The 11350-nt window shown below is 49.8% G+C and overlaps 1 protein-coding gene across 1 annotated transcript in view; it reads right to left on the reverse strand.

Moving 5' to 3' along the window:
• Nucleotides 1–11333, reverse strand: part of DNAAF1 (dynein axonemal assembly factor 1) — a 22036-nt gene extending 10703 nt beyond the window's left edge. Inside the window, exons 1-6 of the mRNA XM_047710433.1 lie at nt 11067–11333; nt 8334–8469; nt 7767–7858; nt 5346–5567; nt 5055–5221; nt 2653–2774 (exon numbers count right to left, since the gene is read on the reverse strand). Of these exons, the coding sequence (XP_047566389.1) occupies nt 2653–2774; nt 5055–5221; nt 5346–5567; nt 7767–7858; nt 8334–8469; nt 11067–11190 (863 nt within the window). The 5' untranslated portion in view covers nt 11191–11333. The remainder of the gene's footprint in view (nt 1–2652; nt 2775–5054; nt 5222–5345; nt 5568–7766; nt 7859–8333; nt 8470–11066) is intronic.
• Between the last annotated feature and the right edge of the window lie 17 nt (nt 11334–11350).

The following is an 11350-nucleotide window of genomic DNA, read 5'->3' on the forward strand; positions in this document are numbered from 1 at the left end:
GGCTTTAACCCACTGAACCACCCAGGCGCCCCAATATAATCTTAAAAAAAATTAAAAATGTTTGAGACAAAAAGAACGCCATAAACAGAGTTAAAAGGTACCCCATGGAATGAGGGACGGGGTCTGCGATCATATGCCTACGGAGGGACGTGTATAGAGCATACATAAAGAACTTCCATGACTCACGACTGCAAAGACAACACAATCTAAAAGTAGGGGGAATTTCAAAGAATGAAATGAGAAGCCACAGATTGGGAGAAAATATTCATGGGTAAGATAACTGATAAATGGCTTATATCCAAAACAGACAACTACGAAACCTCAAAAAAAAAAAAAAAAATCACCAAAAAAAAAAAAAAAAAGTGGGAAATGACCTAATGACCTAGACACTTCACCCAAGAAGGCAGGCAGATGGCAGAGCAGCTGAAGATGCTGTGACATCGGGGAACTGTGGTTATAGCAGCGCGGTACCCCAGCACACCTGTCAGAACAGCTGAAATTCTACACGCGGCCACCAGACACTGGCGAGGAGGTGGCCTCCCGTGGCTGCCGGGAATGCGGGCCCACGCCGCCAGCTTGGAAGAGCCTAGAAGCTACAGAGCTACAAGAAATCCTCCCCGACCAGCCGGCACCATGCTCCCAAGGGTCTGCTCTACGCAGCTGAAAACAAATGTCCACACGAAAGCCTTCATCAATGTCCACAGTGGTACACTTCACAATAGCCCCAAAGTGGAAACAACCCCAAGTCCATCGGCTGACGGCTAAACACAGCACGGGGTATCCAAGGGGAATCCTGTCTGGGGACGTTATGTTGGAAGGAGTTACGGACACACGCTTCAGTGTGCGTGAACCTTGACACTACGATGCTGAGTGAAAGCAGCCGGTCACGCGAGACCGCATGTGGTATGAGTCCGCCAATATGAAGCATTCAGAATAGGAAAAATCCCCTAGAGACGGGGACTAGCAGAGGGAAGAATGAGGACTATCAGCTAACAAGTAAAGGTTATTCTTTGGGGGCAATAAAAATATTGTAGAATTGATGCGGTCTTAGTTGCCCAAATCTGCGAATGTATTAGAGACCGTTGAGTCACCCACTTGAAGTGGGAGAACCGGTCCAGGGGCTGGGGATACAGCAGGGAACATAAGAGGTGACAATACCCGCTGCCTTTTTATGGGGACAGATCCTAAAGAAGGAAACGAGTATGTGAGAGGCTGATGTATCCTAAGAAGCGAAATCCGGATAAAGAGACACCAGGTGGGAAAGGTGCTCCTGAGATAGGGGCTGGGTCAGGGAGGGCTTCCTGAGGTGACACGGGAGGGGACACATGCAAACACCTGTGAGGAGCTCCCCAGGCAGGGAGAACAGCGAGTGGCTGGCGTGGGACCACTAGGGATGGGAGGAATGAAGACTCAAACCCAGGGGAGCCCAACCCCTGAACCAAGTGGCTCTACACATGGGGGCCAGCCAGTTCCTGTCCCCCTGGATGAGGCTCAGAGTCCTTAGTCGCAGCCACTCCCACTGGTTCACTCCTTCTGACCCCGCCTGTGCTTCTCAAATCTCACCTGTTACTCACAAGCACCCTGAGGTCATATTGTCCCCACTTTCCAGATGAGGAACATGAGGCTGGGGAGGTTAGCAAGCCCGTCTGAGGGAACAGAGCTCAGCGCTGCGGGGCTGGGCTCCAAAATCCTCACCCAGCCTCTGCTTGGTGTCTCCCCACTGTTGCCCCCAGGGCTGGGTGCCGTGGAACTGGGTGCGCCTCCTCTCTGCCGCCCTGACTTCCCAGAAGCAGGTGGTCTTGTTTTCTGACATGGTTGGCGTACAGGCTCTCCCTTCTCTTTGAGATATTTGTTACTTTAACTTTATGAATTAAAAAACCTATTAGCAGCTGCATGGTTTCTGAAATGCTGTGTGCTTTAGAATTCAAACTGCCCTTCCCTTCGAGCAGCCCATGTTACTGAGGTTTTATTCTAAGGCGGAAGGAATAGTGACCTAAATTAAAAACGTAGATATTAAAGTAGTGACAACACACAGGGCAGTCTGTGCTCAATATTCTTAACATAAAAAAAGAGCTCCTACGAACCAATAACAAAAGGACTTCCAAAAGGATACTGAGAGGAAGTTACAAATGGAGGACTCCCAGAGGAAGAGATCCATTTGCCCAACAAACACAGTAAGAGCGCCGGACCTCATCAGTTACCCCCAAAATAAGAGGAGACGCAATCTCTACTGATCAGTTCACCCGGTGAAGATTTCTTTTACACGGCTCTATTGGGTGAAGTCATGAGCTGTTACAAACTTTCTAGAAAACAGTTAGAAGATATTTACAAGCACCTTTAACAAGGCTCAAACCACAGTCTTTAATCCAATAATACAACTCTTAGAATCCCACCCTATGGAAATCAACATGGAGGTCAGAGACTTATGTGCAAGGATGGTTAGCAGAGGATTATGAAGAAAAAAAAATCTGTGCTCAGAAGTAGGGAATTTCTTGTTATGAATAATGATGTCACCCTGAAACTTGTTTCCGAAGAATATGTAATGATGTGTGAAAATGCTCACAAGTCAGAAACGTGTACAAGTTCACTCTTAAGTGTGCTCGACGATGCCATATAAAAATGTGGGGGAAAAAGGGCTTCTCTCCTCCTTACCTGTCCTTGGGGAAAACTGGTCTGTCATCCAAGTACGTTAAATGTTTTAGTCGAACGGTGACGGTCTTTCGATAATTAGCGATGTGCCTGATAACGGGGTTTCCCATCAAATTCAGGACGCGCTGGAAGCACAGGCAGAACCAGACTGATTAGTAAACCATGGGTGTGATTCAAAGAGCTTACATGTGCTGCGCTCTGAGAATCCATAAATACAACACCTGTGCCCCCGTCCCCTCCTGAGGATTTTATTAGGGAAGCCAGAAGGTTGTCCTTGCTTTCATGCCGTCAGACCCGTCCTGATCATGGAGCAGCCCTTTCTTGTATTTGAATTCCAGACCTGAAATCTCAAGTGTCCTTCCAGAACAATCTTGGAAAACACATCCGAAGGCCTGTCCAACTCAGCGAGGACATTATTTTGCTCACCCAAGCTCTTTTGCTGACAGTAACCTCAGGCTGATTGATTGATTTCTCTCCTTCCCAGCCAGCACCGATTTTAAGAAAGCGTACACAGCAGCAGGGTGGGCGGGGGGCGGGGGGGGATGGAGGCGGGACGGGAAGCATGGATAGGGAAAGGATGGAGGGTGCCCACTCGCCAGGCTCATGCATCTGCTGGATGTCTTTGGGACCTGTGTGGCATCACCTGTCCTTAAACCAATTTCTAACCCCCACACCTCAGACTGTGGCTGCATTTGAAGAAAGGGCCTTTGGGCACCTGGGTGGCTCAGTTGGTTAAGCAACTGCCTTTGGCTCGGGTCATGATTCCGGCGTCCCGGGGTTGAGTCCCACATGCGGCTCCCGGGTCCATGGGGATTCTGCTTCTCCCTCTGACCTTCTCCCCTCTCATGCTCTCTCTCACTGTCTCTCCCTCAAATAAATAAATAAAATCTTAAAAAAAAAAAAAGAAAGGGCCTTTAAAGGGGTGAATCAGATTATATGCGGTCCTTAGGGTAGGCCCTAGTCCAGCCTGATGGGTGTCCTTAGAACAGGGGACTGGGACACAGACACATAGAGGAGACAATGGGAGGACATGGGACATCAGGGGAGGCCTCGGGAGAAACCACTACCCCCCACACCCTGACACTTTGGTCCCGGACCACTCCTACCCTCTAGAATCAGGAGAAAGTAAATTTCTCCAATAATAACAATTCTCCAAATAAATAATTTCTCCAAAATTCTCCAAAATAACAATTTCTCCAAATAAACAAATACATTTGTTTAAGCCACCCAGTCTCTGGTACTTCATTACAGCAGTTAAATGAAAAGAAAATAAAAAAGTATTATATGATACAGCTTTATTTGATGGCTGTGTGCTGGCAATTCTAACTAGTCCTGCTCGATGATCTACTAGAAAGTTGTTCCCAAACTATGATTTCCCTGCTATTTTTCTTAAAATGGACTCATTTTTCCCTTACATAGTATGGACTCTGATCAGTAAACAGTGAACTTGGGGTTTTGCGGTTCTATTTTTAATATGTTCCCCAGAGCACATGACAATACCGGCACAAGGGAAAGCAAGGAAGCCATCAAGGGGCCCACAGGATGGGGTTGACCACAGGTCGGAAGATGGGACTGTCTAAATATCCAAAATTAAAATGACACCAAGGGTTACATCCTATCAAATACGGCAGACATAAACCCATGAGTTCATGACGACACCATGGAAGGAAAAACCGTCCCTTGTCACCATTCGTGGTTGCTAGGGCTTGGCTCCTTTCTCTGAAGATTCATGAATGAACAAGAAAGAACCAAGACTTCATCATGGCCCTTTCTGTATGAACTATATACTGGGGAACCACTAGGAGATGAGTGAGTTCCTCATGGGAGAAGCGCTCCAGCTAATAAAAGAGGCAGGAACAGGAGGGCTGGACCGTGGCCACTGCGTGGCTCCTGAAGGAAGGGCTCACGCTCCGAGAGTGGAGATGGAGGGAGGGGGCTCTACCTTGGCTGCAGCAGGGGGGCGACCCCGGAGCCCCATCTGGCTGTGTTCGAGTTACAAACGAGGGAGGCAGGCAGACTTCACAGGCCCTGTGAGGGGGCGCAGCGACCCCCTCCCAGGAAAGCTCTGAAATGAACATGCTCAGTTCCGCCGGCATCGCCCGAGAAATACGGGTCTGAGCAGAACGGGCTACGGGACGCTACGGGGAGGCCATCAACCAAATCCAGAGTGTGGCAGAGTTCTGAGAAAGGAACTGGATTCCTTGACAGATTAAGGGGAGGGGGACCCATCAGGAAAAGAAGTGCTTATGGGTCTGAGATCTGTGAGGGGAATGACACAGTATCGGGCACGCAGGGTACTCCAGCTAAAGACCCCGAGAGCACAGGCGGGATGAAGGACGAAGGGGAGGAGAGGAGGGGAGCGGAAGGCCTCTAGAGATCGGGTCTCTAAAGAATGCACATTTTACCAAATCAGGCATGCTCTCCAGGATGCTCAGGATTTCCGGATCGCTCAGCTTATTGTGGGAAAGGTCAAGGACGCAGAGTTTCAAGCAGTCCTTTAGATGCTGAATGTCTTCCACGGTCTCCAAGTGATTGTGGGCCATCTGGAGCGTGTTCAGGACCGGCAGACAGGCTGCAAGGTGAGGTCAGCGGAAGTGAGCAATGGGGATCTACACACCTTTCAGAAGCCCCTCTCGCCCCCCCGGGGGGGAAGCGGTGGGCACAAGGGCATCCAGACCCCTTGCGTGGCATCTTACAGAGGTTTTCAATGGTCTTGATGTAATTGTTGCTCAGGTTAAGAGCATCCAGTTTCTGCAGAGGTTCTAAGTTCTCGATTTTATGCAGCAAATTCACTTGCAAGAAGAGGCAGCGCAGTTCGGTCTGGGCGTCCAGGTTCTCGATCTTCTGTATCCCGTTGCACTCCAGCCAGAGGCAGCGCAGCCCCGTGTACTCCTCCAGGTTCTCGATGCGATCAAAACCTAGGGAGGAGGAGTGGGGCGTCGGATTCGCTCCCCCGCGCACGCACACGCGAGGCTCGGGGTCACCCTTGTGCTTGGCTACCAGCCCTCCAGCCGCACCTCCTTCCTCTAGCGACCCCACTGCTGCCTTTCTTTGGGGACCTGCCTTGCGCTCAGGTCGGTCATGACCCCGGGGTCCTGGGATCGAGCCCCAGGTCAGGCTCCCCCAGGTCTGCTGATACTGCCCCCCTGCCCATACACACGCACCGTGGCTCCCTGGGCGGCCAATCAGAGTCACAGCAATTACTCTGCACTGGTCACACTTAGCCAAGCAAGGCCAACTTGGATGAACTCTGGGAGGTTTCGCTGACTCCAGTGGAGAGAGGGAGTCTTTCTGCCGGAATTGCCAGCTCCGTCGGGTGGAGCCTAGTGCCGCAGCGGCTACCTTCCCTTCTCGGCTGGGAGTGGGTGGAGGTGAGGGGCAACCTGCCTCAAATGAACCAAAGGAAAGCAGGGCCAAGCCCGGGAAAGAGACAGCCCGGGAGGCTATGCCATGAGCATGGGGTCTGGCTAAGACCCAAGCGAGGACAAACTGTGGGGCTTTCCCTCTTTTTATTTTTCAGATTTTATTTATTTGACAGAGAGAGAGAGAGAGAGAGAGAGAGCACAAGCAGGGGGAGTGGCAGAAGGAGAGGGAGAAGCAGGATCCCTGCTGAGCAGGGATCCAGACCTGGGGGAGCCCCACCTGGGGCTCGATCCCAGGATCCCTGGGGTCAGGACCAACCTGCCCCCAAGGCAGACACTTGACCACTGAGCAATCCAGGTGCCCTCCAGTTGTGGGTTTTGTTTTATTTTTCAGTTTTAGGAGCCAAATTTAAGGTTAGGAAAACAAATGCTCTTTGCTTTGGTAACTCACCGTCAGTCTGTAATTCAGGATTCATCTATTACCAAGGCCTTCAAAAAGTTATTTTGTTGTCTGAAAAAGTTTTAATTAAAAAGTTACAGTATTGGGGCGCCTGGGTGGCTCAGTGGGTTAAGCCTCTGCCTTCGACTCCGGTCATGATCTCAGGGTCCTGGGATCGAGCCCCACATCAGGCTCTCTGCTCAGCAGGGAGCCTGCTTTCTCCTCTCTCTCTCTCTGCCTGTCTCTCTGCCTGGTTGTGATCTCTGTCTGTCAAATAAATAAATAAAATCTTAAAAAAAAAAAGTTACAGTATCCCTTGTGAGCCAGAATGACCCAGCTAAGCCACTCCCCGGGTCCTGGTCCTCAGAAATAGTACCAGATAATGAATTTGTTTCAGGTACTAGCTTTGGGGACGATCTGGCCTGTGATAGCACAAGATTATATGGGCACATGTCCCTCCTAGTTTTCTACCTTCTTTCCACTTTGTCTGACCCATGAGATCCTCTTCTTCCTACCTGTTAAATATCGGGTCCCCTGGGGTCAGCCCTGCTGTCATTCCAGGACTGCGACACCTCCACGTTGGGTGCAGAATTTCGGAGGGGGCCACGTGGAGGTGAGGAGACCAGTTAGGAGTCATTGCATTCCTCGCATTTCTTTAAGGCGTGTGTGCTGCTGGTGTCCTTTGTGGGCTTCACAGTGGCTGCCCCATCCCCCAGGACACCCAAGGCATCTTGGCCATCTGCGTCTCCGGATCTCCAGCACTGAGCACAGAGGATCTTGGTGAATGTGCAGTGACTGAATGAGGACCACACCTAGGGAGCAGGTCGGCCACCCTGCACGCAGAGGCAGCGGAAGCTGTCTCTCCTGTTCATCTTTGCTGGAACTAGCCGGGCCTGCGAATCCCAGATGAGGTTTACATGTGACCCTGCACGCCAAGCCTGGGTCCCCCTGGATGCCACTGGTCATGCTTCTCCGATCTGGGAGGCACTGACCGCTCTCTTCTTTCAAGACGCGTCCCCCCAAGCCCAATGTCCACCACTAGATTGCTGGCTTGAAAAAGATGTAGGTCCTTCAGAAAATAAAAATTAAGGATATCAACATGCTCCCTTGCTATCCGCAGAGTCGGTGGCCCCCTTTATATAAACTCCAGTCAGGGAAGACATGTCAAGGAAAGATGATTTTTTTTCTACAAATCTTCACTCAACTTTGAAATTTCTGCTTCAGTGGATTTTGAAAACTCCAGAGGATCCCAGCAAGAAATTTTGTTGATGTCTAGAGCCTTCGCCCTGACACGACATACCTCTACTGGTCCTTACCTTTAAAGTGTAAATACAGTGTATCATTCAGTGCTGGGGTAATATAAAGCTTGTGTTGCTTGCAGAGTCTTTGCAGAAAGCTTTTAGTCATTCTGTTAAATGAACAAGAAATTGATTGCAATTTGTCAGTTGTGAAATATATTCCAAAACTTCTCTACACACCCATTTCTTCCTTAAATTTCAAAATAGCCTGCATGACTGATAACTTTTTTTTTTTTTTTGCCTGATAAACTATTTTAAATTCTTTTTTTGCATGCCTTTCAGGGCCTCATCCAATATCATTACTTTCAGCATTCTTAAAAATTGCAATGTATGTTCTAATAAAAATACTTTTAATAGTGTCATCAGGAACTACTGATGTTTCTCTCTCCAGGCCTGGCATTAAAGTTTAATACCTTGTGGTTAGCTGTGTCATAGAGGCAGAGCTGCTCTGACTCTGATACTGATTCTCAGACACTAGGGCAACTGTTTAATCTCTGGGAGCCTCAATTTCCTTGTCTATACGAAGAGGTGAGGATACTACCTACCTTCCTCGGTAAATGTGTACTGTAATTGGCAGCAGCGTACCTGGGGCCACAGTCTTCCTTGTCATCTCTCTGGTGTGTGAAGTGACTGTCCGACCTGCTGTCACCGCTCTGTTTCTGCTCACTTGGGTACGACGCGGCAGAAGGACCCACACATATTTCCTTCGGATCATTAATTTCTATAAAAGAAGAGATTTGCTCTACAGAGATGAAGGGATGTATAGAAAGTTTGCCCATTTTCAACTTGATTAATAAATGTCTGCTTTTAGTATGGACCAGGAGTACTCTTGAAGCGTGTGGCAGTGTGTAAAGCATTGGTAAGGACCGTGGAAATGTCGGTTCTGGGCAGGTCCTCTCTGAACCCTCAGGTACTTGGGGGCACCTGGGTGGCTCATTCATTAAGCGCCTGCCTTCAGCTCGGGTCGTAGTCCCAGAGTCCTGGGATCGGGCTCCACATCGGGCTCCCTGCTCTATTGGGAGGCCTGCTTCTCCCTCTCCCATTCCCACTGCTTGTGTTTCCTCTCTTGCTGTCTATCAAATAGATAGATGAATGAATCAATCAATCAATAAATATAAAAAATAAAATCTCGGGTACAGGGGCACAAGGACACATGTACAAAGATATTCATCATTGCATCACTTTTAACAGCCAAAGACTGTCAACAGTGCAAACGTCTCCCCATTGTGACTGGTTAAACAGTGGGTTAGGATTCTGCCTTGGAGAAGAATGCATCAGAGCTACATTAATAAATGCAGAAATTCTCAGAAACATGTATGAGATGATAAAGCAAGTTTCATAATAAGCACAGGGTACCATTTATGTAAGTTAAAAACATACAAACCAATGCATTATGTGTTGTTTAAGGACATATTATATATATATATATATATATATATATATATATATATATATATATGGGGGGAGAGAATGTGCAGGAGGGAGGGGGAGAGAAAGAGAGAGAGAGAGAGAGAGAGAGAGAGAGAGAGATGATTTAAAGAATCCACACAAAATTCCAAAGAAGGGAAGGGAAAAGGGAATGGGACTGAGAATTGGATTCAGAGGAGGGCAAAAGGAGCACCAACTTTATCTGAAATGTCTTATTTCTTCAATTTAAAAAAAAGACTTGGGGCACCTGGGTGGCTCAGTGGGTTGAGCCTCTGCCTTTGGCTTGGGTCATGATCCCAGGGTCCTGGGATGGAGCATGGGGCTCCCTACTCAGCGGGGAGCCTGCTTCCCCCAGGGCTGCCTGCCTCTCTGCCTACTTGTGATCCTTGTCTGTCAAATAAATAAAATCTAAAAAAAAAAAAAAAGACTTAAAAATGATAAAATGTTCATCATTTTCAATTCTTAGTGATGACACATGGTGGTTGTTAAAATGTTCCCTCTTCCTTTTTAAAAGCGCCCAAAAGAAAAGCCACGGGAGAAGAAAGAAAAGTGGTGAAAATATCTTTGGTAAAAAGAGAAAGAGCACATTCAAAGTCACTTAATTTTGTTTAAAGGTCAATCAAAATCAGCCAGTTCAAATGCACTTAATTTCTAAGAGCCGCTGGCTGCTGGGCGCTGTGTTCCTGTGGTCTATTGAACCAGACTAAATGCTCTGTGTGTGGGAGTGTGTCTTACACTCTTCCACTTCCCACTGCACACGATGCCCAGCCATAAGAGGCACCAGATAAGTGACTGTGGAATAAATGAAGAGGAGGGAACTCAATATACATCATGATTATCTGAATATGAGAACTAGCCTTGCTTAATTGCCCACTGTAACCCAGAAGCCTAACTGTAATGATCTCTGCCTATGGACGAGTAGGCCGCAGGCAGAGAGGTTAAACTCTGGGGTGACAGCCATAAAGCTGGCGAGTTGTGGAGCTGTAATCTGGATCCAGCGGGAGTGGCTCCAAAGCCTGTCTCTTTCCAGAGAGCAACATGGCTTCCCTACAGCTCTTCATACAGGGCGTGCCTGGACAGTTAAAGCTGTGTTTGTTGAACCGGTTCAAAAAATGAAACACAGGGCGTCTGGGTGGCTCAGTGGGTTAAGCCTCTGCCCTCGGCTCAGGTCATGATCTCAGGGTCCTGGGATTGAGCCCCACATTGGGCTCTCTGCTCAGCAGGGAGCCTGCTTCCTCCTCTCTCTCTGCCTGCCTCTCTGCCTGCTTGTGATCTCTGTCAAATAAATAAATAAAATCTTAAAAAAATAAATATTTAAAAAGTGAAACACAGATCAAGTAGTTTATCTAGTTGTTAAACAATTTCCTTTAGGGCCTCAAAGTGGGAGCAGAGGCTGAAGTGTGTCTGGGAGACTGGTGAGGCGTCACCCAGTGACCCCAGAACCACCAGCTCCTCGTTCCCGCTCCACGGTGGGTCAGGCACTGGACCGGGCACTGCGGACTCAGCCAGGACGTCCTGCCCCAGCGCCTTTGCTCTTACAGGGAGATAGCAATGGAGGGATACATTCCAAACACGCTACGGGTGGGCGACGGGGAGACGGGCGTGCTGGGAAGGGCCCGCGCTTTGGGTCGGACTCTCCAGCGGGGTCTGTTATACCGTGGACCGCACGAGGGGGACGTCTTTGGAGCAAGCTCCGGGACCGCTGCGGGTCTCGGTGTCTTCGCCACACGAAGTAGGGGAGGAGCGCGCACCGCTGGGGGCGGGAGCACGGCTCCGGAGGTGTGGGCGCTCCTGCTGTCATGACTACCGTTACCGTCGGCTGACAAGGGTAGGGGTGGCTCTGGGTCAGCCCACCGCCCCCCTCGGCTCCCTCGGGCCGGCGGTCTGCACCTTCCTTGCGGCCCCGCGGGCCCGCGTCCCCGTGGTCTCCCGCCGACTCCTCCACGCCCGGCTCCTGCGCGCAGCCCTGCTCCGGCGGCCCGTCCACCACGGGCTCCGAGGCCTCGGGGTGCATGCTTACACCGGACACCCGGTTCCGCGGGGTCGCGACCGCCCCCGGCCCCGTCGGGGAGCTCTGCTTTCCTTCCCCGCCGACCACTAGCGCCCGAGCCGTTGGCAGCCCAACGCTTGCCTGGTCTCCACGGCAACCGCCGCGCACGCGCACTCGGGGGAGG

This window comes from Lutra lutra, chromosome 17 (assembly GCF_902655055.1).
Source record: "Lutra lutra chromosome 17, mLutLut1.2, whole genome shotgun sequence".
Taxonomy (NCBI): domain Eukaryota; kingdom Metazoa; phylum Chordata; class Mammalia; order Carnivora; family Mustelidae; genus Lutra; species Lutra lutra.